The sequence below is a fragment of the Ammospiza caudacuta genome, chromosome 22 (assembly GCF_027887145.1).
Source record: "Ammospiza caudacuta isolate bAmmCau1 chromosome 22, bAmmCau1.pri, whole genome shotgun sequence".
NCBI classification, from domain to species: Eukaryota; Metazoa; Chordata; class Aves; order Passeriformes; family Passerellidae; genus Ammospiza; species Ammospiza caudacuta.
In genome coordinates, this window is record NC_080614.1 from 10,205,622 (window position 1) to 10,227,702 (window position 22,081).

General features: G+C 43.6%; 3 protein-coding genes across 3 annotated transcripts; 1 reads left to right on the forward strand and 2 right to left on the reverse strand.

The window, feature by feature from the left end:
* Nucleotides 1–789: 789 nt before the first annotated feature.
* Nucleotides 790–7,663, reverse strand: TNFRSF4 (TNF receptor superfamily member 4). Its single transcript, XM_058818902.1, has 7 exons — nucleotides 7,516–7,663; nucleotides 6,730–6,852; nucleotides 6,200–6,301; nucleotides 5,722–5,788; nucleotides 4,943–5,211; nucleotides 4,110–4,235; nucleotides 790–863 (listed from the first exon to the last, which is right to left on the reverse strand). The coding sequence occupies exons 1-7, from the start codon at nucleotides 7,661–7,663 to the stop codon at nucleotides 790–792; spliced, it is 909 nt and encodes a 302-aa protein (XP_058674885.1).
* Nucleotides 7,664–8,577: 914 nt separating this feature from the next.
* On the reverse strand, nucleotides 8,578–17,570 carry SDF4 (stromal cell derived factor 4). Its single transcript, XM_058818674.1, has 7 exons — nucleotides 17,340–17,570; nucleotides 16,253–16,613; nucleotides 13,454–13,590; nucleotides 12,977–13,090; nucleotides 11,095–11,253; nucleotides 10,322–10,497; nucleotides 8,578–9,862 (listed from the first exon to the last, which is right to left on the reverse strand). Exons 2-7 carry the CDS (start codon nucleotides 16,558–16,560, stop codon nucleotides 9,686–9,688), a joined length of 1,071 nt encoding a protein of 356 aa, XP_058674657.1. The 5' UTR covers nucleotides 16,561–16,613; nucleotides 17,340–17,570; the 3' UTR covers nucleotides 8,578–9,685.
* Nucleotides 17,571–18,055: 485 nt separating this feature from the next.
* Nucleotides 18,056–21,307, forward strand: B3GALT6 (beta-1,3-galactosyltransferase 6). The gene has a single exon (XM_058818813.1). It carries the CDS (start codon nucleotides 18,213–18,215, stop codon nucleotides 19,227–19,229), a length of 1,017 nt encoding a protein of 338 aa, XP_058674796.1. The 5' UTR covers nucleotides 18,056–18,212; the 3' UTR covers nucleotides 19,230–21,307.
* Nucleotides 21,308–22,081: the final 774 nt, after the last annotated feature.

Below are 22,081 nucleotides of genomic sequence, written 5' to 3' on the forward strand. Positions count from 1 at the left end.
CACAGAGAAAATCCTAGAAAATCTGACATTCCCAGAAAGCTGGAGTGAAATCCTCACCCCAAATCCATCAAAACCCCTAAAAATCCTTCCCCAAAACCCCACTGATCACAGCCCTGCCTTCCTCTGGGAAAAAAAATTCCCCTCTCTGGGGATCAGGGCAAATTCCAACCCTAAATTCCAAACCGGGATGGAAAAGAGGGACAAATGTCCTAGATTTAATCCATTTTCTACACCCTGGCGGTCCCAAACCCCCAAGGATGGGATTTGGGGAAAATCCAAGGATTCCTGGAGCTCTGTCCATGAGAATTTGGGAATATCCTCATGGATATTCCTCAAGGGATTTCTGAGGAATTTGGGGTTGCAGCCAGAAGGGGGTCGGGTTTTGGGATAGGATGAGGGGAAATGACCTCAAATTGTGCCAGGGATTGGGATTTCCTCATGGAAAAGGGTAGGATTCCCATCCCTAGAGGTTTCCGGGGAATTTCTGGACTCAGGCACTCAGGGTGAGGATCCCTCTGACCCTACAGCGCTTTTCCAACGCCAAGAATTCCTGGGAATTCTCCTGTGCCCACATCACCCCACTTCCCCTCTTCCTGGAGCCTCCTCTTTGCTGAGCCACCCAAATGATGAGACTTGGGAGAAAACAAAAGGAAATTACCCCGAAACAAAGAAAACCACCCCAAAATAAAGGAAACCACCCCCAAAACAAAGAAAACAACCCCAAAATAAAGGAAACCACCCCAAAAAAATGAACAATCACCCCAAAAATAGGAAACCTGTGCTGGGGCCTCACGTCAGCAGCACCAGGCTGGTGTCAGCTGCGGTTTTGGTTTCCTGACGCTCATTTTCTGCTGATTTTTTTGCTGGTTAGGGGAGAAAAGAAACCCCGAGCTCATCCTTGCCATGAAAAAATCTCTCACAGGAGAATTTCAGAGCTGTTAAGCCCAGCTTAAGCCCAGCAAGGCCCAGCTTTGACATGAATTTCACCCCTCACGGTGGAATTTCCGTTCCCACATTGTGGAAAATCCCTGGATGTTCCCAGATTTTTGGAGGGAAAATTCCCCTGGGCCCCGAGGGGGAGTCAGTGTCCCTTGGGCTGGGATTAAAACCCTTTAGGCCTGGCCCAAACAGGATGTTCCTCATGGACGGGGGCGTCTGGCAGCCCAAGAAAGGTCAGAGCTGAGGGACAGAGGGAAGGGCTGGAGGGCTCCTGACATCAGCAGGAATTTACATGGAAAGGCTTCGGAAATGTGGGAGTTGCTGCCAGGAGACTTGGGAAAAATGGGAATTTTTTCCCTCAGAATAAAATTATTATCCAGGGAAAAATGAGATTCTTTTTTCCCCCTCAGGAATGTGATTATTTTCCAGGGAAAAATGGGAATTTTTACCCTTAGGATTGTGATTATTATACCAGGAAAAAGGGGAATTTTTCCCCTCAGAAATGCAATATTTATCCAGGGGAAAATGGGATTCTTTTCTCCTCAAGAATGTGATTTTTATCCAAGGAAAAATGGGATTTTTTTCTCCTCAGGAATGGGATTTTTATCCAAGGAAAAATGGGAATTTAATCCCCCAGAAATACAATTATTATCCAGGGAAATATGGGATTTTTCTCCCTCAGGATTGTGATTATTATCAAAGGAAAAGTGGGATTTTTTCCCCTCAAGGATGCAATTATTATCCAAGGAAAAATGAGATTTTTTTCCCCCTCAGAATGTGATTATTATCCAGGAAAAATGGGACTTTTTTCCCCTCAGGATTGTGATTATTATTCAAGGAAAAATGGAAATTGTTTCCCCTCATAAATACAATTATTATCCAGGGGAAAATGGGATTTTTTTCCCTCAGGAATGCAGGTATTTTCCAGGGAAAAATGGGATTATTTTCCCCTCTGGAATACAGCTGTTATTCAAGGAAAACTGGGATTTTTTTCCCCTCAGAAATACAATTATTATCCAGGGCAAAATGGGCTTTTTCCCCCTCAGGAATACAAACCTGGAAAAATCCCAAGTTCGGCCCCCAAGCATCACCTGTGAGGATTTTTTTCCACCTCTGGTGGCCAAATTGAGTCAAAATTGAGTCAAAATTGAAGAGATAAAAAAATCTGGAGATAACGGCAATGGAAAATCGTCACCAGGAAGACCCAAAAAAGGCAAAACCACAAAGCAGGAAGTGAAGATAAAAATAATTATGATCTAAAGGAGGATTAAAAAAAAAAATATTGCTGCTAGGTAATTAAAAATTAATTAGGAATTAATTCCTTCTTGGAAAATGAAGGGAAATGTTTAATTTGTGTGTGGGAAGGTTTGGCAAGAAGGGGAAAATTGAATTTATTTTGATTTTTTTTCAGGGTGGTTAAAATGTTGTTAGGTTTGGTTCAGTTTTTATACAAAATTGGAGAAATATGGGAGATTTATTTGGAAGTTGAAGGGTAAAATATCCAGGGAAAAATGAGATTTTTTTCCCCTTAGGAATACAATTATCCCAGAAAAAATGGGATTTTTTTCTACTCATGAATGAGATTATTTGTCATTCTTTTCCAAGGAAAAATTGGATTTTTTTCTCCTCATAAACGTGATAATTATCCAGAGAAAAACGGGATTTTTCTCCCTCAGGAATGTGATTATTTGACAATTTTCCAGGTGGGTTTTCAAATGACAAAGTTCAGCTCATCCATCCCAGCCTTGCCCTAAACCCCAGCCCAGCCCTTCCCCACAATGTCCCCTCCTCCCTTCCCAGGCTGCCCCATTTTCCCCAAACACACACCAGGATTTTTTTTTCCAGAGTTTTATTCCCCAAAATGCCCCTTTGTACACGATACAAACCTTCCTATACATTGTATAAACCCCTTTGGATATGTATAACATATAAAATATCCCAAATCTTCCAAATCCATGGATTTAAACACCTCTGGGATCCCTGCATCCATTCCCTGCTGGATGTTTTGGGATACTTTGGGATATGGGTTTAAAATTCACATTTTTTGAGGAGTTTTTGAGACTAATTGGGTTTTTTTTCTGCTGACAGTTGGAGGGAAAATCATTTCTGAATGATAAAAAATTCCATTTTTCTGGAATTTCTACGGAAACATTTCACATTCAGCAAAAGGACACTTTGGGCTCCTCCCAGACATTCCAGAGTTTGGGATTTTCTCCCACAAAATTTCCTTTCGAAATTTGTGGAAAAGCAATTAGAGGGGGAAAATTCATTTCATGAAGTGTGGATTGAGTGTGACTTGATCCTGATTTTAGAGCTCAGCTTTGTCACTTGATCCTGATTTTAGAGCTCAAGGATTTGCCCAAAAGAAAAAATATCCACACAAAATTCCCTCAAGAATTCTCCCAAATTCCAAAGGGAGATCTTGAGTTAATCAAAGAGTTAAACCAGCCTCAAGTGAGCTCCAAACTAAGCAAACCCCAATTAGTGCCAGTGCTCCTTCAGCTCCATGGGCTCAGAAAAGCAGGAACAGCCCAGGGTGGGAATTTCAGTGTCAGTTTTTGATGAGGCTGGAGTTGGAATCAATCTGCTCCTCCTGGATGGGAATCCTGCAGCTCCCCTCCTCTGGAAAACAGGGAATGGTTCCAGGGGTGAGAACAGGACTGATCCTGATCCTAGAGCTCAGTTCTGCCACTTAATCCCAATTTTAAAACTCACCTGTGCCACTTAATCCCTATTTTAGAGCTCAATTTTGCCACTTAATCCAAATTTTAGAGCTCAGATCTTCCCGAGTTTACAGGAGAATTCAAGACATTTCAATTTCCATGGAAGCAAAAAAAAATATTCCCATTTTACCCTTGGAAGTTGCTTCTGGATCCTGCCAGGAAGAGAATTCCTGGCCTAAAATCAGGGAATTCTGGGATTAAGGGAAAATCAGGGAGAAGGAATGAAAATTTGGGATAATGAGCTCCTAATCAGCTCCTAATCCTACCCTGGATCAACCTCTGGAATTCCCTGCATTCCTAATTAAGAATTCTTTTATTAATTCCCAAATTAGTAACAGGGGGCCCTAAATAATGTTTGTCCTGGTTTTTTATCCCACAAAAAAAGGGAACTCACTGGATTAATTTTTTTTTCCCTGGATTTTTTACCCCATAAAAAAGGGAACTCACTGTGCTGGGTGCTTCTCCCAGGCCCATTCCTGGTTTTTTTCTGGGCTGCCTGGATGATCAGGAGCAGGATGGAAATTCCACTCACCATCAGCAGGAGCAGGCACAGCAGGAGCAGGGATAAAGAGCCTGGAATGAGAATGGAAAAATTCCCTAAAACACCAGAAAGATTCCTGGTTCTGGATGGAGTTCCCAGATTCCAGAGGGAGAATCCAGAACTCTGGGAATGGAGAGCTCCAGCTGCTAGGGAAATGTGGAATCCTGGAATGTTGTGGGAATCCTGGGAAGTTGTGTGAAATACAGAAAAGGCTTTTGAGAAAATGAGATTTCATTTCCCAGGAAAGCAGCTTTGCATGGAAAACGAGCAGCTGGAAAAGTGGGATCCTGGAATGCTGTGTGAAATACAGAAAGGAATTCAGAGAAAATTGGGAATTCCCTTCCCAGGAAACTAGACTCAGATGGAAATGTGGGATCCTGGACTGCTGTGTGAAATACAGAAGAGGATTCAGAGAAAATGGGAATTCCCTCCCCAGGAAAGCAGTCTCAGATGGAAATGTGGGATCCTGGAATGTTGTGTGAAATGCAGAGATGGATTCAGAGAAATTGAGAAATCCCTTCCCAGGAATGCAGTCTCAGATGGAAATGTGGGATCCTGGAACGCTGTGTGAAATGCAGAAGAGGATTCAGAGAAATTGGGAATTCCCTCCCCAGGAAAGCGGTCTCAGATGGAAATGTGGGATCCTGGAATGTTGTGTGAAATGCAGAGATGGATTCAGAGAAATTGGGAATTCCCTCCCCAGGAAAGCAGCTCCAGGGAATTCCCTGCCTGTCCTTACCCCATCCGGGCTCCGCGGGAACGCCGGGATCCCGACAAACCGCAGGGATGCCTCTGGGGCTGGATGTCCTGGAGCTGTTCTCGGGGCGCTCCGTGGGAAAGGGGTCCCCATTTTCCGGGAATTCGGTGGGCAAGGGGTCCCTGTGCTCCGGGAATTCCGTGGCAGAGGGATGTGGGCCGGGGCTGCTGGCGCTGCCAGGGCTGCTGCTGCACTGGGCATCCTCTGTGCCCGTGCCAGCCCGGAGCGTGCTCCTCCCAAAGCTGCTGCAGCTGGAAAAGGAATTCCAGAGGGTTTGCCAACAGGGAATCATTCCTGAATCCCATCCACACAATCCCCATCTGTGTTTTATCCCTAAAAATTCAGGATTTTATCCCTACATCCCAAAGGAATGGGAGGAATAATTAAATAATAAAAAATGATCTGGTATTTTTTTCCCAGCTGATTCTGGCACAGGAATTGTTTGTTGCCAAAAAAAAAAAACTATCTGAGAGGTTTTAAAAAATGTGGAAAATCCTAAAAATCCCTTCAGGATCCTAAAAATCCCAAAGGATGGGATTCAGAGCACTTAGATCCAGGTTTATTCCAATTTATTTCTCTGGATTTGGACTTTTCTTGGAAAAAATGAAACCCCTAGAGCTGCTCTGGGCACTTTGCACCCCAAAAGACATTTTTCCCCCTACAAGGAACTTTTTCCCCCCAGAAAAGGATATTTTTCCCCCCAAAAAAGGACTTTTTTTCCCCAAAAAGAGATTTTTTTTCCCTCAGAAAAGGATTCCTACTTGGTCCAAGGCCGGCAGTTCTCGTTCCCTCCTCTGGAGAAAGTCCCTTCAGGACATTGGGAGCACTCTGGGGGAAAAAAGGGATTATCCAGGGAAGGGGCAGCATTCCCAGTTTTATCCACTGGATAATTCTGAATTATCCAAGATTATTAATTTTGGATATTATCCAGGAGGATCTCACAATTCCAGCCAGTAATTGCCACATGGGAAGCAGGATTTGGGAAGGCTGGCACATCCCAGAATTCCAAAGGGAATTCCAGCTGGTACATGCCTGGATTCACTGCTTCCCAAGGGAATTCCAAATCCCAACTCACCCCTTCTCAAAGGGAATTCCAAACCCCAACTCCCTGCTTCCCAAGGGAATTCTGGCTGGCTCAAATCCCAACTATTCCCAAAGGAATTCCAGATCCAAACTATTCTCAAGGGAATTCCAAATCCCAATCACCCCTCCCCAAGGGAATTCCAGACCCCAACTCACCCCTTCCCACAGGAACGCCCCTGGCAGGCTGGAATCCCGCCTGGCACGCACAGACCCTGTCTGAGGTTTTCTCGCACGGCTTCACCTCCACACTGCCCTTCCCTGGCCGAGGCAGAAGTTCATTAATTCCTTCATTAACAGCAACAATTAACTCCTCAGGGGTTTGGGGTATTGGGTTTAGAAGCTGCAGAATTCAGCAATTTAACAATTTGTAATTAATAATTTAACAACTGAATCATTCAACGATTCATTCATTTGAGGATAGTGGTTTTTAGGTAGGCCCTCACAACTGGTGGAAACAGGTGGAAACAGCCAGAAAAGGACCCAAAAAGAGATTTATTCCTCCAAAATGGGATTCTATCCCCAAAAAGGGATTTTCTCCCCCTATACCCCCAAAATGCCCCAAACATGTGATTTTTTTCCCCAAAAAAGGCGCTTTTTTTCCCCATAAAAAAAGCGATTTTCCCCCCAAAAAAGGGATTTTTTTCTCCCCCTAAAATGGGATTTTCTCCCCAAATCCCAGCACTCACGGGCGTTGCAGATGGTGCAGCTTTTGCAGAAGCCGTGGTGGTGCTGGGAGCTGAAATATCCATCCTGGCACGGCGAGCACACAGTGTCGGCCGAGGCCGTGCAGCGGCTCCGCATCCTCTCTCCTAAAAACACCCAAAATTTGACATTCAATAGGATCCTGAGGGGAAAAATCCTGAATTTCATCCTTTGGGAACAAACAGTGTATCACTAGCACACATGTCGGCTGACTCCACATCCTCTCCCCTAAAAACACCCCAAAAATTGGGAGTCAGTGGGGTCCTGAGGGGAAAAATCCTAAATTTAATCCTTTGGGACCAAAGTGGGATTGGTTGGGATTGTGAGGGGAAAAATCCTAAATTTCATCCTTTGGGATCAAATGGAGCCCAGAATTTGGCAGTTTTTGTTTTTTAAGGAGAAAAAGCCCTGGAAGTTTGGCCAGGAGGAAAAATCAACATCTAATGGAGTGGCCGAGAAGGGCTGGGGTGGGCTGAAATTGGGCAAAATGCCTCCAATTTTTGTCCCAGTGGATCCCAAATATCCCTTCTAGAGCCAGGGAAAAAGGTTTAGGAAATGCTCCTGACTGAGGCATTTAGGAAGCAAAAAAACATCAAAAAAAGTTAAAAACCACTCTCAAAAAGAAAGATTTTTCCATTTTTTGGGTGTAAAACTTATTTTTATCAGTCTAAAAAGTATTACACTAAAAAAATAGGTATTACACTAAGAAAAAATTTGATAATCGCCTAAAGCCCGGCTCTCCCACCCCAGGCCCCGCAGCGGGCACTCACCTGGGGCGCAGTCGCTGCAGCATTTGTCGTGGAAGCTGTATTGGTGCTCCTGACATTCCAAGCCCAGGGAGCCGGAGATAGGCACGGTCAGGAGCCAGCAGAGAGCGGGAAAATTCCAGGGAATCCTTGGAAGCGCAATTCCCGCCATCTCCCTCAGGGAGCTGTTCCCTCACGGCACCGGCACCGTCCCCTCACGGCGCTGTCCCCTCACGGTGCCTTTTCCTCACAGCGCTTTCCCCCTCACGGCGCCTTTCCCTTGACGTCTCTGTTCCCCTCACAGCTTCTCTTCCCTCACGGAGCCTTTCCCCTCACGGCTCCGTTCCCCTCACGGCGCTGTGAGAGCCTCGCGAGCGAGAACAGCTCCGGGCGGGGACATTTGAGGGAAATTCCCGCTTTTCTCCACGCCCCTTCCCGCTCCCGGTTTGGGGTTTTTCGGCAGGAAAAGGAAATGCTGAGCTTGAGAAGGGTTTAAGGGGTAAAAGGAGCCCTCAAGGGAGGGCAATCCCGATGGGAATGGCCGGAAAAGCAGGGATGGAGGAGCGCTGTGGGAATGCCCTGGCTGAGGCGGGGAGATAGCGGGAATTCGGGAATTTCGTTTTCCAGACTGCTGCAGTTGGAGCCAGGAGCTCAGTTAAGTTCTAGGAGAGCTCCCTGGCATCACTGAATCAACAAAATACTGGGAATTAAGGAATTTCATTTTCCAGCCTATTAGAATGGGACCCAGGATCTCAATTTTAGGTGTTCCAGCTGCCTGGAATTGCAGCTTTACATTCACCGACTCCAGAAAATACTGGGAATTACAGATTCCATGCTCATGTTGTCCCAAAATTAAATTAGGATGGTGTTGGCAAAATCTCTTAATAGATAAATTACAATTATCAGTAAAATAAATTATGATTTTACTGGAATTTTTGTGTTTAAACTCATTTTATCAGAGATTATCCATGGAATTTATTCCTCTTATTTCCCACCCTGCCCCCGACAAACCTTAAAAGCAGCAGAATTTCCAAAGCATGGAGAGAAATATTTAATGGAAAATAAAAACAAAAAGGATATAAAATCTTTTATCCAAGGAATTTAATAAAAACATCAAATAAAGAGCATGAAAAGGGAAAGAGGGACAGCAATTCCTGTATTTACATTATATTAAGAATAAATTTAATCAAATAAAACATCTCAGATTTTCAGGAATTCTTTCTGAAAGAGGGATTTTTCCCAGGAAAGATGGAAGCAGAGGGAAAAAGTCAATTTTATTTGGGAAAGAGCTCACCCAAAGCCTGGAATTTCCCCCAAATCATCAGCAGCAGCTCATTAACAGCATTAATTAGCATAGAGCTCATTAATTTTAGCAGTGAATATTAATTAAGCAGCCATCAAACTCCATGGGAACTCCCACTGCTCTGTCCAATAGCTTAAATTAAAAAAAAAAACTTCCCAATTGTTTGATTTTTGACTAAAATCTGATATTTTAAAGCCATAATCTCCCATTCCCAGTGCCAATGTCAACAAAACAATGTCATTTTAATATTAATTTAATCTTAATGTTATTTTATTTTTTAAAATTCATTCCGAAAAGGTTTTCTGTAACATTTTAATAAGTTCTTCCCCACAGCTCCCTGAAAAAATTCCATTAAATTCTCAACAACTCTTCAGGAAGTTAAGAAAAACACTGGAATTGAGAGTGGATATTCCCAGGAGGTCAAACATTCCTTGGAACCACCAAAATTCCCAAAATCCAATCTTTATTTGGGATTCCCTGGATCAGCAGCTGAGGAAAACAAATATTTCAGGAGCCATCCAAATGGAATTGGGTGTAGAGGACAAACATTCCTTGGAATCACCGTTCCCTTCCCAAAACCCAAGTTTTACTTGGGATGCCCTGCATCAGGAGCTGAAGGAAACCAGGGAATATTCCAAGATCCTCCCACCCAGAATTCCAGCTGGCTTCAACCCCTCCAAAACCAAGGAGGAAAACTACCTGAACCCACGAATTCCCACCATTTCTTCCAGCAGGAAAATCCCCTCCAAGGAGCTGGGACGGACGGAAAATCGCAAATTCGCAACCACCAATTCCCGCTGCTCGGTTGAATCCTTTTATCCTGGGATTTCTTCTGGAGGGGGGGGTGGTTGGGAGTGGAACAGAAAGTTCTGGAAAGGGGGAGGAGGAAGCTCAGAACTCCTCGTGGACGTTGCGGGCGTAATCCATGAGTTTGCTACCCGTGAAGTACTCGCTGTACTTGAGGATCTCCTCCAGCTCCAGGTGGTGGTTCTGGTTCTCGTCGGCCACGGCGATCATCTGCCGCGCCTCGTTCAGCGCGTTGTGCTCGTTCATGGGATCCATGTATTCCTGAAAAACCATGGAAAAACAGCCTGAGCACAGCCCTGGGGGTGCTCCAAAAATCCCAACTCCCACCCAGCCCAAAGTGAGGGAAAGGTCTGTAAGAAGGGTTTCATGGGACTTTTTTTCCTGGTTTCTAGGATGCTACCAAAAAAAATCAGAGATTTTTCTGGGTCATTCCATGACCATTTCTGGATTCTGCAAATTAAACTCAGGAAAAAATTCCTGTTAAAAACAAAGGATTATTAATTTGCAGGACCTAAATTCTCTCATTTTTCCTGCTTTGTTTGGCTGTTCCCACAGATTATTTTAAATTGAAAATAACATGAAATTAAAATGCAATTAACACGAAATTAAAATTAAATGGAAATATTCCATTTTTTAATTAAAAAATGAGCTGTAAGTGAATTTGTGATGTTTCTAAAGCTGTGTTTTGGAATAATTGGCCGGCAAAGGACGAGGACTCACCTCCAGCTCCTCCATGGTGACAATGCCGTCGTGGTTGGCGTCGATGACCTCCTGGAACTCCTTCCTCCTGTCCCTCACCCAGTCATCGTCGATGTCCTGAGCCTGCTGGTTCTCCACCGTGCCCACGGGCAGGGAGATGAACTCTGACAGGGTCAGCTTCTTATCCCCGTCCTGATCTGGGAAAAACACACACGTTATAACAGAGTCACTTAATTCCCGTTAAAAAACACAAAAATTTAAAATATATTCATTTAATTCCCATTTAATTTAACTCTGACAGGGTCAGCTTCTTATCCCCATCCTGATCTGGGAAAAACACACACGTTATAACAGAGTCACTTAACTTCCGTTAAAAAGCACAAAAATTTACAATATGTTCATTTAATTCCTATAAAAATGGGTATTTCCTACTGATCTGTGAAAAAACCAAACCCCTCTCAATAGCCACAGAAAAATGGGAATCCATGAACTCCACCAGACTATTCCATGCAAAACCTTGCCGAAACACACATAAAAATGGGAATTCATGGAATCCATGGGAAGAATTCCCGGGAAATCGTGGATTACCTAAATCATGGACGACCTCCTGCACCATGAAGTGCAGCATGCCCCAATATCCACATAAAATCCATGGAATCCAAGGACAGAATTCCCAGACAATCCCCTCTTACCGAGGTCACGGACGATCTCCTGCACCATGAAGTGCAGCATGCCCCAATATCCACATAAACCCAGGAATCCAAGGACAGAATTCCCAGGCAATCCCCTCTTACCGAGGTCGCGGACGATCTCCTGCACCATGAAGTGCAGCATGCCGCGGCTGTGCTCGGGGTGCAGGAAGGACAGGAACTCCTGCTCGCTCAGCAGCAGGTCCGGGGGGGGATTGTCCGCCTGGTACCAGCGATCCTTCAGGTTGTCCAGCACTTCCTGCGCTGCAACGGCACCGTGGGGCTGGGATGGAGCCCAGAGGCTCATCCCAAACCCTGCCTGGCTCTGGGACTGCAGCTCATCCCAGAGGCCCATCCCAAACCCTGCCCCTACCCGGCTTTGGGACTGCAGCTCATCCCAAACCCTGCCCTGCTCTGGGATCACAGCTCATCCCAAACCCTGCAATGGCACCACAGGGCAGGGATGGATGCCAAAGACTCATCCCAAACCCTGCCCCGGCCCAGCTATGGGATCACAGCTCATCAAAGGCTGCACCTGCACATTTGGGATTGCAGCTCATCCTAAACCCTGCACCCGCATGTTTGGGATTGCAGCTCATCCCAAAGGCTGCAACTGCCCTCATCCGTTTGTAGGATTTAGAACAATTGCTTTGTGGGATTTCAGTTCATCCCAAATCTTGGAATTGCCCCCATCCATTTTTAGGATTTGACACAAGCTAGTTTTAGGAATTTCAGTTGCCTCAATCCAATTTGTTAGGATTTCAGTTGTACCAATCCATTTTTAAGTATTCAATTATCACACTCCATTTTTAGGATTTCAGTTGTCCCAATCCGTTTTAGGATTTAATCTGTCACAACCCCTTCCTTTCAAGCTCTCAGTTGTTTAATCAATGATGTTTTTAAAGCCTAAACCCTGCAGATTTTTATCACAATATTCCACATTTTTGCTGCAAGAAAAGTTGAATTAGAAGTGTATGAACAGAAAAATCAGCACCAAAATCCCATGGAATTCCTTCATCTCATCCCACAATCCAATTATCTGCCAATATCCATCAATTAACTGAAACACAATTTAAGCCTGAAATCCGAATTTCTACAGAAAGTGCCTTAAACTCCACACCCCCAGGTGCTTTTGATGTAAAATAAAAAACAAAAAAAATCATTTTTACGGTCCTTGGAGGAGGAGAAAAAACCCCTGAGGAAGTGGAGGATGAATAATTTGACTTTCCTACAGAAGATTTTGGGGCTCAGGTGCAGGCTCAGGGCTGACTCAGCAGCTCTGGGGTTCCTGGAATCAGCCCCAGGTGATTTCCCTGCACATTCTCAGCTCCTTTTTTCTGCACTTCAGGCGCTTCTGCAGCACTGGAAAATGTCACCGAAGCAATTTGGAAATTACTCAGCCCTGCAGGGAAAGGGAAAGGTGCAGGGGGGATTTTACAGGAAACTGAAATGTTGCTTGAAGGGGAAAAACAGGAAAATTCCTCCTAAAATTGCAATTTTCATGGCAGACTCTGGTCAGGAACAATGTGGGATTTGTGTCCTCTGACTTCCGTTTTTGGGGGGATTTTAGAGGAAATTTAAATTATTTTCTTGAAGGAGATTCCTCCTAAAAATTGTAATTTTCATGGCAGATTCTGGTCAGGATGAAGGAAGGATTTCTGTCTTTTGACTTAATTTTTGATTGAGGATTTTAGACTAAATTAAAATATTTCTTTAAGGGAAAAACAAGAAGATTCCTCTAAAAATTTTCACACCAAATTTCAGGTGGAAAAAAAGCAGATTTTTTTTTTTTTTTATTAAGCTGGAAAACAGGAAGATTCCTCAAAAAAAAAAAAAATCTCATGTTCACAGCACATTTTACATTAAAAACTGCAGAATTTTTGGTTTATCATTTAACTCCTCCTCAAGCAGAACAACCCAAACATTTCCCTCCCATTTCTCTTTTCACCCCCAGGTTTTAATACCAAAACCCCAATTCTGCACTTACTTTCTTCATCTATTTTCAACTCCTCGTTGTTTTTGATTTTCTCTGCAATTTCCTTTTCATTGAAGCCTTTGCTTGCCAAGAATTTAATTTTATATTCATCCCAAGAAACGTGACCTGGAATTGAGAACAGTTCAGCCTGAAATGATCAATTTTGCATTTCATTCTTTCAAAATCTGAAAATTTTCAAGTTTTTTAGTCCAACACCACAACCCCACACTGAATTTTAGGAATGGCAACATAAAAGCTGTCTCCTGATTAATTTATGGGGTTTTTTTAGCCATAAAATTTGGTGAAAAATTAGATTTTTTTTTCTTTTTTTTTATTTCTTTATGAAAGAAAGAGCTGCCTGCAGCACATCCTTCCCACAAAAATCCAAATTTGGGATTCCAGACCTAAACTTCAACCCAAAAATAAATTCTAGATACCAGAACTGATTTAAAAAGTGATTTTTTTTGAGGAAAAAAATGTTGATGTTACCATCCCCATCAGGATCCACAGCTCTGAAGTGCATTTTGTTCTCCTCCACGGCCTCCTGGAAATGTTCATCTGTTTTTTCCATGATCCAACGTTGCATTTCCTTGGCACTGATTTTTTTATCATTATTTATATCCACCCTAGGGAGGAAAAAGAAACAGGATTTCAGTTTAGAGTTCAGCAGGGAAAGATCTGGTTGGGTTTTAGTTTATAAATTGGTTTATTCAGAAAAAATTCACAGAAAAATGAATATTTTTGATTTTCTGTGAGAAAGAATTGGCTGATCAGCCTTCAGTTCAGAATTAAAGTAAATAATTTAATTATTTAATTAAATTTAGCAAGATTTAGGTTATTATTCAGTGATTTTTTAAAATTAAATCATGTTTTTGAGGGAAGTTTTCCCACAAATAATTCCTGATAGAATTTTGGGTCACTCCAAATTCAGAATTGGAAAAATTTTCTTGCAGACCTTGAATTCTCTCTCAATTTCTCTTTCCAAGCCCTTTTATTTTCATATGTAATTGAATTTTTATTTTTCGACACATTTGAACACTGCACATCTCTTTGTTCTCCATGAGTTTTCTGGAATTTCTTGAATTCGGAGCTGCAGAATTCAATTTGTCCTGATTGAAATTATCAGGAAAATCCAATCTGATCAATCCTTAATTCATTAAGAAATTAATTTAAAAATTACAGTTCGAAACCAAAAATAAATCAAAATTTCTGAAGGGTTTTTTTTAAAGCATGAAATAAATATTCAAAATATCACTTTAAAAAATCAGATTTTATTTTGCTACCATTTCAAATTCTATTTAAAGCACCTCAAAATCATTTTTTTGAAAACTCAAAGAAAAACCAGAGTTCAAAAGCCCCAGTTTGCCTCTGGCCTTTATCTGCTGCCATCACTGAGGTGTTTTGATTGAAACTTGAATTATTCAAGATATGATTTGCCTTGAAATGTCAACTAAATGTGAAAAAAGAGATAAACAACCCCAAAAAATGCAGATTTAGGGAGTTTCAATATCAAAACTTCTACCAGGGAGATGCTTTTATCATTTATTTATTATTTATTCAATAATTACTTTAATGAAATTCTATTTATTCACAGCAAGCTGGCACCAAATAAAGCTTTGAAAGTTTAACCCCCTTGTGGTAATTGGAGGTGTTTTCATTAAAAAATGCAAATAAAGCCAATTCTGCCACCTGCTGTCTGAAAGTGCTGAAACAAAGCAAAAAAAAAAAATTGAATTTTGGGAATTTTGAAATTATTAATCAAAAAATCTAAGTTTGAAATATCCACATTCCCAATTTTGAAATATGAATTAAAATACTCAATTTAAAAAATAAGGATTAACATTTCAAATATTGAAATATGAAAACTCCCAATTTTGAAAATAAGAATGGAAATCCCTGATTTTGAAAATATGAAGTAAAACCCCAAATCTGAAATATTAAAATTATCAAATTTAAAATATTAACTAAAATTTCCAATTTTGAAATATTAATTTTAATTTCCAGTTTTAAAATCTCCAATTTTGAAAATATTATTTTAAACCCCCAATTTTGAAACACTAAAATTCCAAACTCGGAATATATTAACCAAAATTTCCAATGTTGAAAACATTAAAATTCCCAATTTTAATAAATATTCATTCATATTTCCAATTTGGAAATATTAAAATCCCCTATTTTGAAGCTACTAATTTAAATTCCCAATTTTAAAACCTTTAGAGGCACAAAATCAGGAGGATGGCTTGTGTAGCAGTGCTGGAAACAAAAAGGTTTTAATAAAAGGCAAAATAGCAAATTTTTTACAGAGAAAAACCAAGCCAGGTGCAAGAGAGCCTCCTGCCCCTGGTAAACATCTTCCAAGAGTGACTGGTTTCTTTGTTCTCTTCTTCTCACAAAAGTGATTGGTTTCTTTCCTCTCTTCTTTCCCTCACAAAAGTGATCGCTATCTTTGTTCTCTTCTTTTCCTCCCAAAAGTGATTTGTTTCTTTCTTCTCTTCTTTCCCTCACAAAACCCATGGTTTCTTTGTTCTCTTCTTTCTCTAGAAAATTGCCCGGGCAGGAGTTTTTGGCTCCTGTCCATTGGCCATCCTTAAGTTTGAGGTGACAGAGGGTGTCAGGTTGTGTTCTGACCCTGTCAGTGTTGTTTTAGTTTCCTGCATTGTTTATTTTATCCTTTATTTTCCTCCCTATTAAAGAACAGTTATTTCCTGCTCCCATAAATTTTGTTGTCTGAGATCCCTTTAATTTAAAATTTGTAACAATTCAGAGTTGGGGGGTGTGGTGTTCACAGGGGTCCCAGAATGAGGGAAGAGATGAGAATCTTGACTCCATGTTTCAGAAGGCTGATTTATTATTTTATGATATATATTATATTAAAAGAAAATTATATATTAAAACTATACTAAAAGAAAAGAGGAAAGGAAAGGAAAAAGGAAAAAGGATGATAATAAAATCTTGTGTCTGACCAGAGAGTCTGAGCCAGCTGACTGTGATTGGCCATTAATTAGAAACAACCACATGAGACCAATCAAAGATGCACCTGTTGCATTCCACAGCAGCAGATAATTATTGTTTTTCTTTTTCTCTGAGGCTTCTCAGGAGAAAAGATCCTAACAAAAGGATTTTTCATAAAATATGTCCGTGACAGAGGGGGCTCATTTTCTCCATTTCAGGGGAGGCTCCTGCCTTCCCAAACCAAGACTTTATTTTTATTAGAAATTAATAAAGGAGCCCTGTGAGAGCATGGAGCGAGATGCACCTGCCTGCAGCACAAACACGGGCCAGACTCACTTGGAGAAGATGCCCACGAGCTTCCTCCTGTTCCTGCGGGGCTGCGAGTCCTCCTCGAACTCCTCACGCTCCTTGCCCAGGAACACCTCCTGGTGGAACTCCTTGTTCAGGTGCCCGTCCAGCTCCATCTTGACGCCGTTCAGGTGGTCCGGGGGCAGGATCTCGTTCTCCTCCCTGGCCTCCCCTGCCCTCTCCTTCAGCACAGAGTGGTTGGCAGGCCTGGCATAAACGTCCATCAGCAGGAAGATGAACAGGAGGGAGAGGTACAGAGAGCCCAAGCTGCATAGGAAAGCTTGTCTTGACATCATTTTTATGGGGTTTTTCCTTTTTTATTATTTACTGCTGAAATCAATGTGGGGGTCTAAAAGAAAAAAAAGGAGAAAAAACAAATTAAATTCTGAAGCAAAAGGTCACTGTGGATTAAACAAACTAAAAGGAAAAAAGAAGAAAAAGCAAGTTAAACTCTGAAGCAAGAGGTCATTAATGAACATCTAAAAATTAAAATAACCTACACAAAGTATTAATAACTTACATACATATAAGTATATGTACATAACTTGTTTATATACATACATGCACATAACTTATTCATACACATATATATGTACATATGGTTATATGTATACTTTAATATATATGTATATATATTAAAATATATATATACAAGTGTATGTATACACTTGTATGTACATACACTTGTATACATACATACAAGAATAAATTTAGAGGAACCTACACAAAAGTAGAGGAGTTTTTGATGTCAGACATTAAAAAAGCCTGTTAATTAATAAATATATGGAACTAATAGGAGCAGATCCAAGAGAAAGCGGAGCTGGAAAAATCCAGGAAACAGCGGCGGGGAGGAGCTGTCACAGAGCCATAAAATCCGTGTGTCCTGCCCTGGAAGTGACCCAAAGGGGCCATCCCGCCGAATTCCAGGGAAAATTAATCCCAAATCAAACAGAGAGCGCAGCAAGGAACCCAAACCCTTCAGAGCCCCCAGAAACCTCAAAATCCCCCAAAGCCCTCAGAGCCCTCAGAACCCCTCAGGTCCCGCGGGGCTGCGGGAGGAGCCGCCCGCACTCACCGGGAGGCTGTGGGCAGGGAGCGGCCGCTGCCCCGAGCACCGTGCCGGCCGCGAGGAGGTTCAGCCCGGGTCCGGCCGCCGCTGAGGCCCTCACGGCCCCTGACGGAGCCCGGCGTTGCCAGGGCGGAGGGAGGCGGGGAGGAGGCGGAAGTTTCCTCACTGCGCCGCGCGGCGGGAAGTCGCGGCGGCCATCTTAGGTGAGGGCAGCCGCCATTTCCGGCAGAGAGGGGGCAAAGGGGCGTTTTCCGGGTGGTCCCGTCATTATCTCGGTTGTTAACATGTCAGTTTCCTGCTGCTTCCTGGCTCTGTGTGTGTGGTTGTTTTCTTTGAATTATAGAACGGTTTGGGTCGGAAGGGACCTTAAATAGTATCTAATGCAAACCCCTGCCCCAGCCGCGACTGCCCATCCCTGGAATTGCTCAATGCTAGGTTGGACACTGAGGCTTGGAGCATCCTGGGATAGTGGAAGGTGTCCCTGCCCATGGCGGGGGGTGGCGCTGGATGGGCTTTGAGCCCATCCCAACCTTTTACCATTCCATGACGGCACAGTGCCCAAACCCAAGATGGCTTCTCCTCGGCCTCACGTGCCCTACTCAAAGATGGCGGCTGTCGCGTCAGGTGCTGCGGCCTCCGCCCTTCCTCCCGCCCCTTGCCCCGGTGCGAGAAGCGCCGGAGCGGCGGCAGGAGCAGGGACGGGACTGCCACTTCCCCGAGGAGAAGGCGGAAAGCGCTGGAGAGCCATGAAACCACCGCAGCGCGGCAGCGGCGCGCGGTGAGCGCTCCCGCAGAACGCCTGTCCACTCCCGGAGGCCGTACCGCCACTGCCGCCTAAACGGGGCGGTCGTGGCGCCGGCCGTGAGGGGCCCCGCGGCCATGAAGGCGCTGCGGCGGCTGAGCCGGCACCGCACTGCGCTGGGGCTCGGCGGGCTCTCGCTCTGCGCCGCCATCCTGCTCTACCTCGCCAAGTGCACCTCCGAGGGGCTGCGCCCGCTGCCCGCGCCCCCCGCGCTCCCGCACAGCCAGCCCGGCCGGGGGCCCCGCGCCGCGCCCCCGGCCGGCCCTGAGGGCAGCGCCTTCGTGGCGGTGGTGGTGATGAGCGGCCCCAAGTACAGCGAGCGGCGCAGCATCATCCGCAGCACCTGGATGGCGGCGGCGCGGCAGGCGCCTCACGGCCACGTCTGGAGCCGCTTCGTGGTGGGCACGGCGGGGCTGAGCGCCGAGGAGCTGCGGAGCCTGGAGCTGGAGCAGAGCCGCCACCGCGACCTGCTGCTGCTGCCCGAGCTGCGCGACTCCTACGAGAATCTCACGGCCAAGGTGCTGGCCACCTACGTGTGGCTGGACGCGCACCTGGACTTCCAGTTCGCCCTCAAGGCGGACGACGACACCTTCGTGCGCTTGGACGTGCTGGTGGAGGAGCTGAGGGCCAAGGAGCCGCGGCGTCTCTACTGGGGCTTCTTCTCGGGCCGCGGGCGGGTGAAATCCGGGGGGAAGTGGAAGGAGAGCGCCTGGCTGCTGTGCGATTACTACCTGCCCTACGCGCTGGGCGGCGGCTACGTGATCTCTGCCGACCTGGTGCGCTACCTGCGCCTCAGCAGGGACTACCTGAACCTGTGGCAGAGCGAGGACGTGTCCCTGGGCGTGTGGCTGGCGCCCATCGACGTGAAGAGAGTGCACGACCCCCGCTTCGACACCGAGTACAAATCGCGCGGCTGCAGCAACAAATACATCGTGACTCACAAGCAGAGCATCGAGGACATGCTGGAGAAGCACCAGACGCTGGCCAAGGAAGGGAAGCTCTGTAAGGAGGAGGTGAAACTCAGGCTTTCCTACATGTACGACTGGGGAGTGCCTCCCTCACAGTGCTGCCAGAGGAAGGACGGCATCCCCTGAACGCCTCGGGAGGAAGGCTCAGGATGGTGGACTCTGGTTGCTGTTACATGGGGAGAATCCCGTTAAAATGGAATTCTTGCCTCAGTTTCTCCCTCAGAACATTAGGCCCAAGGCTTTGGGATGCAGGCATGGCTGGATGTAGGGAAGAGCAGAATCTTGGAATCTCCCACTCCATATCCAAGGACAGACTTCCCAAATCCCAGCCCAGTGCTGTGGATCCATAATTCCAGCAGAACTGAGTGGGAAGAGCTGATAAAATGGAATTCTTGCCTCAGTTTCTCCCTCAGAACATTGGGAACAGATGATTCCCCTCAGGCACCAATCCCAAAGGCTTTGGGATGCAGGCCTGGCTGGATTTAGGGAAGAGCAGTTAATTGGAGTCAGGGGTTAATTACTCTTAAAAAGATTTTGCACAACTCATTCTGTCACCCTGACACTCCCTGAGAACTGCTGACGTGGCATGGTTAAAGATGCTTAAAAAATAAAATAAAATAAACCAAGTGCCAGAAAGCACAGCAAAAGGTCAAATGCCAGGATTGAACGCAAATAAAAGGTGTCAAAACACAAAAAGTAGAGAAAAGCGGGGGAGGGAACTGGAATGAAAAGCTGGAACAGATTCTGAGGCTGATTTGCTAAAGGTCGTGCTAAGTTTTGATGCTGATAAGAATAAAATGAGGCTGCTGTTTATTCCTTGGCAAGGAAATGCCAGCTTGGCACGGAGGGAAGAGCCCAAACTGGGACCAGATTATTCCAGAGGGTGAGAACAGGGATCAGCTTTTCCTGGGATGGCTGCAGGGAGAGCAGAGAATGGAATCATTCCATCTGCTCATTTGTCTTGTTCTGCTCTCTGAAAGGCAATGTACATAAATCACCTGGCAGCTCCAAAGGGAGGTGGCTGACTTTTGGCAGAAATTAAATTTATTCTTATTTTGGGAGAAGATTTTTTGGCTTTGCAAAACCTCCAGGTGTTGTTTTGAGCTCATTTTCCCTCCAACTCTCACTCAAGAACTCCCTGGCTGCTCCAAATTTAGGTTTATTTTTAATACAAATGAGCAAAAATTGATCAGTAGGAGTTCAAAAACCATTTACCCAAGGGTGGGGATTTGAGGTATAGAAGTGAAATTTGTGTAGTCAAGAGAAAAAGGTTCCCCCCACCCCAAAAATTGAATTTGGAGAACTTTTATTTCTCTTTTCAGCACACTAAAAAATCACATTTAGGTGCTCAAAGTTGGGGAATTCCCTCCCCCTCTCCAAAAATTCCTTGTAGAGGAACTAAAATTGTATTAATTATCAGTGACACGTCCAAAATTTGGGGATTTCCCCTCAGTCCTGCCTACACCAAAACATTCAGAGCTCACACAGGCCTCAGACACGATTTCTTTATCTCCAAACCTGGAATTCCAACATTTTCCAGTGGCAGCTGCTCCAGAATTTCCCCAGTGCCCTGTGCCAGCTGCAGCTCTGCAGTGTGAGCAGTTTTTACTTTGGAAATGTAAAATTTCATTTTTTAAATGTCTTTTTGGTGAGGTTTTTTTTGGTGTTTGTTGCACTCTGCACTTTCATTCCCATTCCATTCCCTCCTTCCCAACTCTGGCTGGAAGAGACAAATGGCACAGAAAAATTGAAAATAAAAAAGGTGCCAATTTCTTTTTGCTTAGCAAAATTAGGAATTTTAGGAATTAGGAATACCAAAGGAATCAGTTACATTGGAATTTTTTTTTGTTATTCTTGTTTTGATTAATTAATAACTGAAGATCAAAAATCTTCAGAAGATTTTTTGTTTTAAAATTTTCAAGGCTTTTTTTCCTAAAACAAAACTAAAATCCTGCAAAAACTCAATTATTTTAGCATGTTGAACTCAATTATTATAATTATTATTCTAATAATTATTATTGTAATGCATGCATAGGGATTACCAAGGAGTATTTTTTCCCCCAAATATCCTATTCCAAAGCAGGAATTTTCCAAGATGTCAGCAACTTCCAGTTTCTTAAACGTCCATTTGCCATCTGAGGTTCATCAGTGTTGTCTGTGTCGTGATCAATTACCTGTAATGTGAATATTTATTTATAATTATATTTATTTATAATTCTTGCCAGTGTATTCTCTTTATTTTCCCAGAAAAAAAAATACAAATAAATCAGTATTCCCAGAATAACATCCATTTTCCCATTATTTTATCCACCTTTACCCTTTATTTTCCCTGGAAAATTCCGCCTGGGAAGCAAAATCAGGTGAGGATGAGACCAAATTATTTTAAAAGAAATTTCCCCCGCCTTAATTTCCTTGGCATCTTTAATCCTCAGCATTCCAATATTTTTTAAAACAATTTTCCTCCAAATTTCAAACATTCCACCCTCAAACAGACAACTCAAACTTCGCTCAAAAATGAAAATAAACTGATATTTTCCCATAAATAATTTGGGATAACTTTGGGGTTTTGCTGTTGAAGCAAAGGGATCCTTTTAGAATTTATTCCCAGATTTTCCTGCCTGTCCCAGGCAGTCGCTAGATGTCACTCCAAGCCTTTGGAAGTGTCAATTCCTTAAAAAAAAAGGAATTTAACTGTTTAAAACCAGATGTTTGTGACTAAAATCGGGTGGTGGGCTCTGATTTTAACATAAAATAATTGGGGGAAAAGGGAAAGGAGTTTTCCAATTAAAAAATGGAATTATGAGGGAATTATTGCGGATGGGGCCACCATGTTTTTCCATGGAATCCATGGGAAATTGATGTGGAAACCTAAAGAGAAACCTTTGAAAAAGCCCCTAAAATACAGGAAAATTAATAAAATTATTGAAATTTAATTAAAATAATGAAAACCATTCCTGGATTTTTTAAAGGAACAACTC

Coding starts and splice junctions, on each gene's coding strand:
- TNFRSF4 (XM_058818902.1), bottom strand. CDS start 7,663: ATGGCGGGAATTGCGCTTCCAAGGATTCCCTGGAATTTTCCCGCTCTC. Junction 6,853..7,515: donor CTGCAGCGACTGCGCCCCAG/GTGAGTGCCCGC, acceptor GGGTGTTTTTAG/GAGAGAGGATGCGGAGCCGC. Junction 5,212..5,721: donor AACTGCCGGCCTTGGACCAA/GTAGGAATCCTT, acceptor TTCCTTTTCCAG/CTGCAGCAGCTTTGGGAGGA.
- SDF4 (XM_058818674.1), bottom strand. CDS start 16,560: ATGATGTCAAGACAAGCTTTCCTATGCAGCTTGGGCTCTCTGTACCTC. Junction 13,591..16,252: donor CTCGTGGGCATCTTCTCCAA/GTGAGTCTGGCC, acceptor TTTCCTCCCTAG/GGTGGATATAAATAATGATA. Junction 11,254..12,976: donor GTTGAAAATAGATGAAGAAA/GTAAGTGCAGAA, acceptor GTGCCGTTGCAG/CGCAGGAAGTGCTGGACAAC.
- B3GALT6 (XM_058818813.1), top strand. CDS start 18,213: ATGAAGGCGCTGCGGCGGCTGAGCCGGCACCGCACTGCGCTGGGGCTC.